The 13,066-nt window shown below is 31.8% G+C and overlaps 2 protein-coding genes across 7 annotated transcripts in view; one reads left to right on the top strand and one right to left on the bottom strand.

Annotated features, from left to right (window-relative positions):
* Nucleotides 1–13,066, bottom strand: part of LOC122568925 (glycogen-binding subunit 76A) — a 139,896-nt gene that overhangs the window by 7,650 nt on the left and 119,180 nt on the right. The gene's annotated exons all lie outside the window — the stretch shown is intronic.
* The window catches only part of LOC122568930 (heparan sulfate 2-O-sulfotransferase pipe), a 122,073-nt gene that overhangs the window by 85,056 nt on the left and 23,951 nt on the right, over nucleotides 1–13,066 (top strand). For 4 of the 5 annotated variants that reach the window (XM_043729245.1, XM_043729247.1, XM_043729246.1 and 1 more), the window contains one exon: nucleotides 12,969–13,042. In XM_043729245.1, the coding sequence (XP_043585180.1) occupies nucleotides 12,969–13,042 (74 nt within the window). The remainder of the gene's footprint in view (nucleotides 1–12,968; nucleotides 13,043–13,066) is intronic. The other variant, XM_043729244.1, reaches the window with a different exon arrangement.

Raw genomic sequence — 13,066 nt, 5'->3', positions numbered from 1 at the left:
AAATTCTGAGGACGACTAGAGATTTGCAGTTTCCATAGTGAGGCTTGAGACTTGTGTATGTAAATTCTGCTCTTTTGGAGGAAGTATCTCAATATCCCGCAAGCACTCCAGCTATGGAATACTTCTCAGGGGCCAAATAATACACTGATACAGTTTAATGAATTGGCCCAAATCAGCGCGTGGGATTAGAAAGATTCACGATCGAATATTAATAAAGACAAACTGTACTTGTATCGAGTTTTAACTTGTTTTAACTCAGATATCGTGGGGCAAATTACTAAACAGGTACCACTGCATGTTATTAAATATAAATTTCATGATATTTCAATGCTTTGATTCGAACAGAAAATTAACACTAAATAATCATCTATTTGAAAAACCCAGTAAACTATCATTCAATCCCGATCACAAACGTGAAAAATTTTCAAAAAAATCCTGTTAAACTGTATCAAATTCTATTACCTGTTCATGAAAAGAAACAGTAAGAAACCGATTCATAAAATAAACTGAAAATATTTCCAGATATTTAATAGAAGTATTAAGAAATCTTCATTACAACTTTTAATTACACGAAATATTATCTGTACAGGCATCGCGATTCAAGTTATTCGTTTTCTTCCTCGTTCTTCCTCTTATCCTTCGGCAGAACGATCGAAGAGATTCTTCAATTAACGACGAGGAAACTAGTAAAACACGGTAGTACACAGTACATGAAATCGAGTGAGAACTAACAAGAAGGTGCGTGCAAAATGCGTTATGTTTTACACGATTCCCAGACGTGACGAACGACCGTGGAATTTCATGCAATGGCTTTCACACGCACGGCCCGTGACCAATTGGATCAAAGGATTTCCAAGGATCTGTTGTTAATCGATCTGTTCTGATCTCAACATCGTTGCATCACGGAAGGACGATGCTACATCTCACGGTCGTGCACGCTAGTCTGGTCACGAACTGATCTAATCTACTGTAATCGTTGAAGCTTCTCTGATATCGGTCTCTCCTCGAAACCGATATTAGCACTTTTTGCCTAATTTACGAGTTCACCGTGGATGAAACCGTAAACCAGGTCATTCGTGTACTGCCAGTGCTGCCAATTTTAGAAAATATTTCCATCACCGAAGCACCAAAGTCTCGGCAATGACGTAAATCGTCGAATTTATCATTTCGTGAAAGATTTTGTTGTCGGAATAACGGAAGAAATTTTTCTTCCATTTTACTCAAAGCTCCTTTCGATTATCAATCGAATCTGGAATTGACAAATCATAAATCAGGCACGTTTTCGTTTACAAGTTTGGAGCACGCGAGAATTTCGAAAGAAACGATGATTTTCTAAAGTAAATCATTTTTATTTCACTCGTCGAATATGATCGGATCGGAATACGGTGAGATTATCTTGTTTCTGACAATTAGAGTTTCGAGAGGAACAATGATTTTCTGAAGTAGATAAATATTTTAGTCGTAGAATTATTCTCTTATAACAACCTTGAAACTGTAATTGATTATATTTAAAAATGAAAGTTGTAATTATGATATTCTTACTTCTGCCTTTCCTTAACTTTTGAACAGGAGTGTATACGAGTGTCGTCCTGTAATGTATACTTCAATGTTTCAGTTTTACACAGATGGTATATTATTAAAGCGATGTGATGCAATTAAGTAGATATATAGAGTATAATTATAATAATTAAGTATAATTATGTTTCCATTTTGATAACAGTCAGCATTACTTTTATCAGAGCAGCACTTGCATACTTTTAGTAATTACATGTACAAAATATGTAAAACCCAAATTGTCTTGACAAATTTGGTGTTTCTAGTACTAAGTAATATCGAAGAAGATAATATTGCAAATATTGATTGATTGTAAATAGATTTTACATAGAATTTCTTCGTTTATTTTGTTATGATATAGAAATAAGATTCATATCATCAGCATGAATGAAATATTTAATTGAATCTTAATTTTTTTATTTGCAAATCTACTTGCAATTATTATTACATATAACATATTATATACTTACGAAAATACCACTATTTCTAGAGAAAATACGCGTATTACATGATGCATTATTCGTACTTACTTAATTTTATATAATAAGTTACACGGTTTTGAACCGATTGGCTGACTCAATTGCATGAAATACCGTTACATGTTGTTGTAACACAGGAGAAATTCTGTTACTGCTATAATCGTCGTAATATATCATCGTATAATCATGATGGTCATTATTGTTTTTTGTTTGCATAATGCAGGTAATTTATTTGCATATTTCGTTATTGATCATTAATGGTAAATGAGCAGTATATAGAGATGATAAATGAGCGAATGCAAATTGACGTGTCGATTATAGTTACGATGATACGACAATTGAAAGACAAAACGATTGATTTGATAACACGTACAATAATGACAGCCAAACGAATGTATATGTTGACAATAATTTTTGATATTTTTATCCCATTAAAATGAAACGGTTTCTTATATTGTTTCATAAGTATTTTTATAATAATATAGTGATCTACGAACTTATATGTTGCCTGTTTATAAGCTCTCTCATATCGTACTATCGTATCAGCTCTTATGATGTTATTAAATGATTATAATTAAGTAATTAATCATTATTACGTTTACGAAATGGCATAGCAAGAGTTCATCTGTGTCGATCAAAACAAAACGTGACAAAACATGTTTTAATGTTATATCTGCTCTATGTGAATTGATAAAATTGAAACAGTAAGTAAACAATACAGATCAAAGCAAGAATAAGAAAACAAGAATAAGAAGTAAATTTGTGAAATAAATTCTTCAACAATTCAGTATGCGTTCTAAATAAATGTTATATCCAAATATTGTAATATGAAAATTATCTTTTAAATAAATGTTGGATGATCCTTTTCTAATCAATCGATGAGACTGGCGTAACGAATAAACAATACAAATGAGAAAGTCAATAAGACCAGAAAACAGTTAGAATCGCAGAAAATAAATTTATCAATTTATCAAATCAGTCGTTATTTCTTTCTTTGAATGATTGATATATGAACACGTGTTCTAAATATACAATTTACAATTTTCCTCATATTACGAATAATTTTCCAGAATGATTAAAATTTCTTCGAAATTAATATGACGTCATACTTTTAACGCTTATGGCCACGCGATAAAAGGGTTGCTACGAGAAGGTTAGTAGAAGGTTGCTACTGCGATTAAAAATTATAATTAAACCGTAAGAGATCGTAAATTAAATGGTAATTAAAACGATAACAGGTTAAGGCACAACAAGTGATATTTAGCTTTAGTATCCAAAGAAGGGGTAATATTTCATCTAAAAAGCTGTTAAAGATGTCATAACAGCCTTTTCATCCTCTTCTCTTTCTGAAATCGTATTACGTAAATTAGATCCAGCAGGAAGGTTAATAGATTGTATCCAGGTTTACAGGAAGGTTAAACAGGAAGTTGTTAATGTGCTCTTCGCGTCCTGCGATCGCTGTTCAATAGTGCGTCGTATGGTGCAATTATTCTGGGTAATCGCTCGTAAATCGTATTATTCGAAAAGCATTAAAATTAGGAGGATAATCGTTGATGCGTGTATCCTCGCGTTTAAGTCCAAAAATTATAGAACGTAAGAAATTTAAACTCGTAAACGAAGTTTGGAATTACGAAATACACGGATGCTTCGAAGATGTCATTACGAACCTTTGATTTATTTCCAAAAAGAGAAAAGATATTTTTAATTCTGATCCTAATTTATCACACTTTCTGGAAATAAGTTTGATATTTATAATTGAATCTGCTAGGCTTCAAAATGACCTGTATACGTATATTATAATAATGAATATAATATATACAGAAAATAGTATTTCAGTATCCTTTAATAACAATCTCACATCGATAAGACTGTTTATAATAGTGTATTATCCACATTCTCGTCAAAATTTATCACAAACAAGGTATGAAAAATAATTGCCGAAATATAAAATCCATAAACAGCAACAGTACGCTGCAAATATTTATGCATTTATAAATACTAAAAGTAGACAAATTTGCAGAATGTACGTAATTGAATATCGAAAACAAAGTGCGCGCTACAATATACAGCGTATGAAAGAAACGTTTACTTAAGTTCCATTTCTTCAATTATGTCCCTAAAGACAATCGTATAAACGTTCGCCATCTACTTACAAGCATCAAATTAGGAAAACATCAAATTAAGTAAGCGAACGTGACAATACATTCTAATTGGCCAGACTTTTTATTCCGATTCCATTTCTCTAATTATATTTAAAAAAAAAACGAATTTCCATAAACATCCTACTTCCGCTAATAAAACAAACAAAACATCAAATCAAATAAGCATAATCAAATAAGCCCAGTCGAAGTACAGAGAGATGAAAGAATTAAATAGTAACGCCTTCGAACATCGTGAATAGGTCATTAATTCTGAATCTTATGATCGCGACAATTTCAAATGGCCAAGAGAAAGTGTTAATTTTCAATGATCGTTGAGTGTTGACTTAATGAAGGAGAAAGCAGATCGAAAGGATTCTCCGTAGGCAAAATGGCATTACCACCTTTAATTAAATCATAAAGCTTACTCGAGCTTCCTCTAATCACGTCGATCGCCGAGATTTCGCGTTTCGTGCGATTAAACCCGTCTAATTACCTTTTGACAATGATCGAGGGGGACGTAACGAGTCTTCGTCGTGATCGATTCGATCGGATAACCGGTCGACACGATCTCGAAGCAATTTGTGGCGCAAGATACGTGTAATCCTCGTGGAATCTTACACTGGTCACCTTAGAGCAACGTTGTAACTCTATCCTAATAATTAACGGAATCGAATTAACCGTTCGATGAAAATGCTTATGGCGAGAACGCAATAAGTATGACAAAGGTACATATAGGTGTCTGTGTTATGTGGCATCTAAGGTGGAACTAAGGATAATTCACAATGGACGATTGTAATGGAGCTTGTGAAATGATCGCGTTCATCTTGATGGATCATCGAGGAAGGTCGGAACGTTTGAAAGCGCTACTTCCTATTTTTACAGGAAGTGCAGCCTGCCTGTAACCCAAGAGAGAGTTGCTTCAGATTTGTGAATTTAACGCCAGAATTATCATTAGAGCGGAGGAGATCGTTCAATTCATCATTTTCGAATTTAATTTTCGAAAATAATTTTAGAGATTTACGTACATCGATTTTTAGGAATTTAAATGAGAAGTTCGCGCAATTTGATTTGGGCAATTTGGTTGATAGATTTGCATTTTCTAGGAGAATTTTGATGACAAACACGCTTCGGGAATTGAATAATTTTTGGTAAAATATTATAGAAGGAGGCTTCCTTCTCTCTTACAATATGTATTTTTTCATCTATCCTTCATTTTGTTCTCTTTGGAACACGTCTTATATTTCAATCCTTCATAGTTTTAATATTAATAGGATGTATGTATATATTGGCGAAAAATTCGAAATCGATGAGAATTAAATATAAATATTTAATTGTTATACGTATATATTATCGATGAAGGAAACTATTACTGACATTTATGGAATTATGACGATGTACGAATATATTAGTTATTGCATATGTAAAATGTACAGAACGAGTATTACAAATCTTATACGTTAAAGAGCAACTTCGTCTTTAATGTCTCATAATATATGTAAGTTATCGCATATATTAAGTACATGGAACAAGTATTAGGAGTTTTTTTATGAGAAAGGGCAACCTCGTCTTTAATATGTAAATTTCATGTTAAATGTAAATTTTCTACGCATATGATGCGTAATGACTTTGATTGATATAGTATATTGTATTTAACATTAAATAAATTTCAATTCTAATCTTGACAAATTGGCAAATTGTTCTTACATTTTGTCGCGGAAATTGTCTTTCGGCTAAATAACATGGAATGCACGTAACGAACGCTTAGACTATTTCGCTTGGAACGTTAGAAGTGTGAAAGAAGAATGTGTGAACCGGATGCCTGAGATTATAATGATTTACATGACCATCCAATGTTTTGCTACCGATATTCATCGGTATATCCGATAAATTATTACTTTGATATAAACTTCATACATACGTAATTCAACGCCCCTTGAAATTGATAATAATAATACGTTGATATTAAAATCGCTATAAATTACAATTTAGGAACAGTCCAAATATTTCATGAAATTTTATCCATTACGTCGAAGAATTTTCGCGTGAATAATTTCCTTGCAGTTTTATTACCCAAAGATACATTTTAATCGAACATAGCGTAGGATGTTCTGAATATTTTGCAACTTTTCTAAAAACATAGAATGTATTCAAATTATATAGAATAAAGTGATAATAAAGATAAAATAAAAAGCTGGTAAATACGGTGGTAGTGATTGCAATAAATAATAAGAAAAAGACAGTACATAAAACATAGTGAGTACATAATAGTATATCTTCATTATATTAATATCTTTAAAAGAAATACAATAAAAGAAGCATACACATCGATCTCAATGAAATCTTGAGAAAGATTAAAACGTTCGATGTCGATAATTGCTTCCTATTTTAGCAGGAAGAATAACGTCTTACCAATTGAGGATTAAGAAGAAAGAATAATTGAGAATTAAGGACTGAGATTTAATCGAATAATAAGGGGCAGTTGAAACGAGGAAATACATATGCTAACGGTTACACATAATGTATTCTATTATACTTGTTATAAAAATATAATAAAGACTAATGAAATCTTAGAAAAGATTGAGACATTTGATTGCAATTGTTCCTTCATATTTTACAGGAAGTGTACCGTATTCCTTAAGAAGGAACTATTCTAGATTCGGATTCGAGTTAATGCGAAATTGAAATAATAAAGTGTGTAATTTCATTCATACACGTGATACAAAGTTTTTGTTGAATATATCATAGAATATGAACATTTTGATCGTGCTGAAATCCAAGGTCGAAATGATAAATCGAAATCACTGCCTCCCATCTTTCAGGAAACGTATCGTTATCGTAACTTGAGAAAGAAGCATACGCATAATTAGATTACAAGGCGATGTAACACCGTGCAAGTAACAAAGTGAGATGATTTAATTATCGCGTAGAATATATTACGACTGTTATAACGGTAAATATGGTTTCGATGACTTGGTACTGATAGAATTATATTTTTCAAATTTATATACAACTCTTTGGTAAGAATAATTTGAACAGAAATTTTATTCGTATTTTCCACTTATTTTCACGTAAAGAATAATTTCCCTCTCGGTAACTAGACGAGTTTAATTTATTTGACAAATTTTCAAAGTGGATTTTCTCGAAAACATTATCGTCGTGTGAAAAAATGTTCTTCTATATTTTCTTCGTACTTCTTCAGAAATTATCATATCATATTCGCTTTTTAAATTGTATTCGACCGCACCCTGTATGATGTTACGACTATATTGTTATCTATATTCTCGCTCAATGTTACGAACAACGATATGCAATTAATAATAACAAAGTGATCACGTGAATTATCTGGAGTAAAAAGATTCGAGAATTAAGTGAACCAGGAAGGGAACAAAAGACGTCAGCATGACGACACTTGACTAGCACTTCTGCTAATGAGACGTCCAGGTCCGAATTAACGATCACGTTGATTAAGAGGTCGACAGGCTTCTCGGCCAAGATCAACGATCTTCTTGACGGAATCGAAGGCCTTCGAGGTTACCGTCGGTCATCTAGAAAGTTGCCGCTCCCATCGTTGTCGCAAGAAGAAAGAAACGGAAGGAGAATCGCAAGAAGCAGTTTCTTCGCTTTCTTCGTCATGAACGTTGACTTGCCTCTTTTAATACGATCGTGTCTTGAATTCATTAAGATCCAGGGCTGGACGTTATTCGAATAATTATTCAGAATTTGATTTTAAGCATTGTTTGCCTCGTTGAATAACGATATCGCTAGAAAAAAAAAAACTATTTTAATTGATTTCACCCGAAAAACAAATATATTTGTCTGCGGTATATTAGATTTCGACACTTCGACTATAGGGTTCTGATCATTTTTATCAATAGACTGCAGGTGTTTACGCATTTATGAGAATTTTTCACTTTGACGCGATTCTTGGACTGTTACTTAAATTTGTTCTCGTTTTAGCAAACAACATTTTAATACGTTTAATATATAACAAAAAGCAAGAATTATACATATCGGCAAGAAATTCTTTCACATATTGCTCAAACTCGAGATATATTTCAATGTCAAAGTAGTAGGATTGAATAAAAGATGTGACCAAAAGGTCGCAGAAGGATTAAAAATACAGAAATGCGTAGAATGTACATAATATGTAAAAATGTATGAAAAATTCAAAGTACCCTGCTCCTTATAATATGTGGTAGTAGAAAAAGATGTCCGACTCTGCTCTGAAATACGAATTTGTATAAATACCCGCAGAATATTTTCATTTTACTAAACAGTATTTATGAAACAGATAGCTACATATTAATTAGCAGAAATATTATAAACTATTAATTTGCTTATACCAGTGCGCAAAAGATCGTTTCAGCACAGCGTAATTCAGTCACAACTTTACTATTATTTTGTTCTTCGTTATCGTAACAATCGTGACTGATGTACCATTTAATAGAATATCATGGCACGATGAAATAGATGTTTGAAATCTAATATGCAGTAAGGAAATTGTTATTCATAATGAACGAAGCTTGTGGTAGGTACTATTTTATTGTTTGAACAGTTCGTCGGATTGTTTAATGTTCCGAACTATGTGTTACTTTCGGCCATTAATTCGCATTTAGTTCTCATACGATTACCACATACTATTATCACAAATCTATCAAAATGTCCAGATACATTGTATAAATGGTGGAACATGTTACAGAATAAATGAAAGATGACGTTTATAAATGCTCGTGGAAATTAGAGAGTTAATAAAGAAGTTAAAAAAGAAATATCAATCTCTTGCAAATGTAGCAATCTGTTGGCTCACAAGTTACCAAGCTGTGAAATTCATGCATTCTATACCGAAACTGCGAAATTCATACGTTTCTATCGCCACAAATCTAGGAAAGCTTGCGGGCATTTAGAAGCGGCAGTGCATATCACGGAATAAGAAAAAGATGACATTTATAAATGGCCATAGATATTAGAGAGTTAATAAGGAAGTTGAAAAGAAAATATCAATCTCGTCCAAATGTAGCAATCTATCAGCTCACGAGTTACCAAACTCTGAAATACATAGATTATTACCGCGCATCTACCAAACTTTACAGATATTTGTAATCGTTAATGTACGTTGTAGAACAAGTAGAATATGACGCTTATAAATGCTCTTGGAAATTGGAGGTTTAATAAAAATAGAAAAAAAATTAGAAAGGAAATATTAATTTCGTCCAAGTGCACCGCTCCATCGGCTCGTGTATTACTAAACTCTGAACACTCTAGAGATTCTAGTCTTGATCAATCGATTCAATCTGCTTCTACTATGTTAATACCATGCTCGTGTTCCAATGATCTACTTCAGACCTTACGTACGCTTATCTATGACTCGTGTTCGTCGTATGTGATTACCACGAAGCGGTTGCAACGATGCAAAGAGTTTCGATTTACGGGCAAGTTCTCTCGAAGCAATCGGATTACAGATAGTAAGCAATCAGGCTGAAGCAATGCAACATGGAGGATCGAATCGTGATAAAGACATAATAAGGCATACTAGCGTAACAGCGCAACATAGAGCATGTCTCTCCGAGCCTGTTCGAAACGACAATGACGATTGGATGCAATATTAATTGGACTTGCTTTCGACGTGTTTTATTTCGAATTACTATTAAACGAGCCTGAGAAATCGAAGCTACCAGAAATGGATCGTTCTATGGAAGATATGTCAGGTTTCAAGCAATTTAGATTTCAATCTTGTGGAGATGAATTTATTAAAATTCATTCTATTCCGCCTATGTACATGATCTTTTAACGTGTAAATTATTTTTAAAGGAATTGGAAATGAAGAACATAGGGAAAGATTCTATCCTCAGTTTCTACTTTTCTATTCTATTGTATTCTAAGAATATTTTAATTTAAGGAACGATCATTTTTATAAATCTTGAATAAATCTAAATAGTCGGTGGGAAAGTCCATTGAATAACGTAGAAATTACTTAAATGAAATGCACGATGTTACGAAGGAAAACGAAAATTCGTATGTATCATACCTAATATTATGTAGTGATGCATTTTACACGTTTTACTTATGCAAATACACAGTTTTACTTACAAAAGACGTAATGAAGTTGACAAGATTCTTGTTGACTGTTTCGTGTTGGAGAAAGTGGATGTTGCAAATGTCGATATGCAGTGATGGCAATGTAAATTCCAATGAGATAAGAATTTATGGATATATATATATATATATATATATATATGATGAAAGGAGTTAAGACTAACTTCCGACTCTATATAGTAAATCATTTGTCTTTTCCCGTGTATGCAGAAATTTGCATCTCGTTATACGATTTCTTAATTTTTAATTGTAAAGAAGTCTTTTAGCATCAACAATCTTATTAAAGTAATCCATTTTATTACATCATAAAAATAAGAGCATTATTTCATTTATTGGATCGTGTAATAAATTCGTTCACCCCTTAATGCTACATCGTAACGAATATTATAGAAACAAAAATTTTGGAGCTTGAAAAAGAAATTTTAGAAGTGTCGGAATAAAAATTTACTCAATCCATCCGAGAAAAAATTAAATGCATAGAACCTGATGAAAACACGGTTCATTGAAAATTAATGGTATGATCAAATATTTAGTTCTTGTGGCTATTGTAGATATTATATAAAGGATTTTTGACACTTGTTTTAACACTTGTGCGAACGAAATTTACACAATCTAATACATATTACATTTCTGAAACATATTATATGTTTTCTTCTTCCTTGCTGTAAAGATTCAAGAATTCGCATCTCTATTAGATGAAAAATTCTATGTAAGAAATATAAATCTATCGACAACCTGATATTTGCGGTTATATAAAGATGATCGTGGAAGCTACTTTTGATATCTATATTTTTCGCTATTTTGACATGTGGTATTTGAAACAGCTTCCGCACATGACTAGATGAGTTCGAACATACGACTTTCGGAACACCTTTCCCGGCAATGAAAGTATCAAACGAGGTTCACAATTTTTAATGACATGGAATCCAATGAGCCATTGGATCATCTGCAATCTTATGAGGCGGAGAAAGGAGTCGTTACAAATATCAACCAGATCGAGATGCTTCCTGGTGAATGTCGATTGATTTAAAATTTGATAGCTGCCTTATATAACTTCCCTACATGAATCTTTAATAGTAGTTACTTTAAAATTTGATTTATTCAAAACATACATATATCTCTTCTATACGATACAATTTATCGTTTTGTTTCCTTTCATCATTGTTTATAAGTGTCGTTTCTTTACGAATTTTCATTTCGTCTTATTCTTCATGGAAAACTTAACAGTAGGATTATACCAATGACTGTAATGTAATACGAAAAGGTAAACGACTATTTCATCTATCTACTTTATTTATTTTGTAGCTTTCAGACCCCAAAAATGCAGCACCGTAAATTTATTAGTAGTTATTGTGAAAAAATTTGCATTGATCTTTTACTTTTACGATGATTGATCAATTCTGGTAAATTCTACTTAATTCGAATATCTATGATCCTGTATTATATATGGAATATTTTCTTCCAAAAATTGTTATTTCTTCTTTCTTTAATAAAAATCTTGAAATGTACCTAAATTCTACTTAATAAATTTGCTATATGTATGTGTAGATTATTTAAAAATTCCTTACCTTAACAAATTTTTTATTTCTTATTTTTCCTGATAGAAATCTTCAAATATATCCTGCAAATTTTATTTAATAAAATTTCCCTGCACATGCTATTGGGTGATTATGTCCATTTAAATAAATCTTAATGTTATTAATGCTATACTACAACATCATAATAATTTTACTATAATAATATTAATAAATAAATTCGAAATTCAAGTCGCAACGAAGGTTCCAAGAAATTTCGAAGTTCTAACATAGACATATTCTGGACACGAATAACAGAAAACCGTAAATGTTATGTACCAATGATCCTATACCAATAGTCTGATTGAATATGCAAATTATGAAATCATAGCGAATTTTTTAAAGCATCGTGATTACGTGCTTAAGTTAAAAATAATCTCTTACGAGGCTCACACTTTGTTCTCGTTTAACCTGAGCTATAAAGTATGACTCGATCGTCAACTATCCACGAGATTTCTGAACGAGTCATAAAAGTAGTCGTAACTTCTGTTCTTGCGAGGAGAAACAGTAACCACTTGCAGAATTATGAATTATCTGCATAGAAATCGGGATTTGCGTTAGAAAGAGTAATATTGATTCTCTACGCTTTACGATATGATAATAACGAATGGTTTTCAAAAATGTCTTGCCATCCACCGAGCTATAAATCGATGTGATATATTTTTCAAACATATGAAATTTTATTATGCATAAAAATAATAAAAATATTAATTGATTCTATAGAGAAGAGTCACGAATAATTTTCGATTATAATGCTGTAAAAGAAATTTCTTTCATAAAACGTTTTTAGAAATTTTATCGTTTCTTTGGATAAAAAAATAACGAAAATTTGAATTATTGTCGAAAAATATTTAATATTGCTTCTTACGATGATTATATGCTATTAATTATTTCGCTGGCAATCATCGTATTTTATTAAGAAGAAATTAAATATTAAACGAGGAAAAGAATATTCATGATTAAAAATCTTGTCCTAAGAGTACAATGATTATAATACACATTTTGCTTACTTCGTAGAATATTATTTATACCATGTAATTTTTCTCTCTTTTATTGCATACAGTAATATAGAAATATTTATTCAATTATCTTATCACACTAAACGTAACTTCTATCTCTTGTTTCAGAAGGAGTGCAAACTGATTCTAGTCCAAGTGGAATCGTCCATTACCCAAACAGACATCGTATCTTCGCAACAAAGGTACAGATTTCTTATAACATGTGT

Source organism: Bombus pyrosoma, linkage group LG7 (assembly GCF_014825855.1).
Source record: "Bombus pyrosoma isolate SC7728 linkage group LG7, ASM1482585v1, whole genome shotgun sequence".
NCBI classification, from domain to species: Eukaryota; Metazoa; Arthropoda; class Insecta; order Hymenoptera; family Apidae; genus Bombus; species Bombus pyrosoma.
This window is presented reverse-complemented; position numbering and strand designations above follow the sequence as displayed.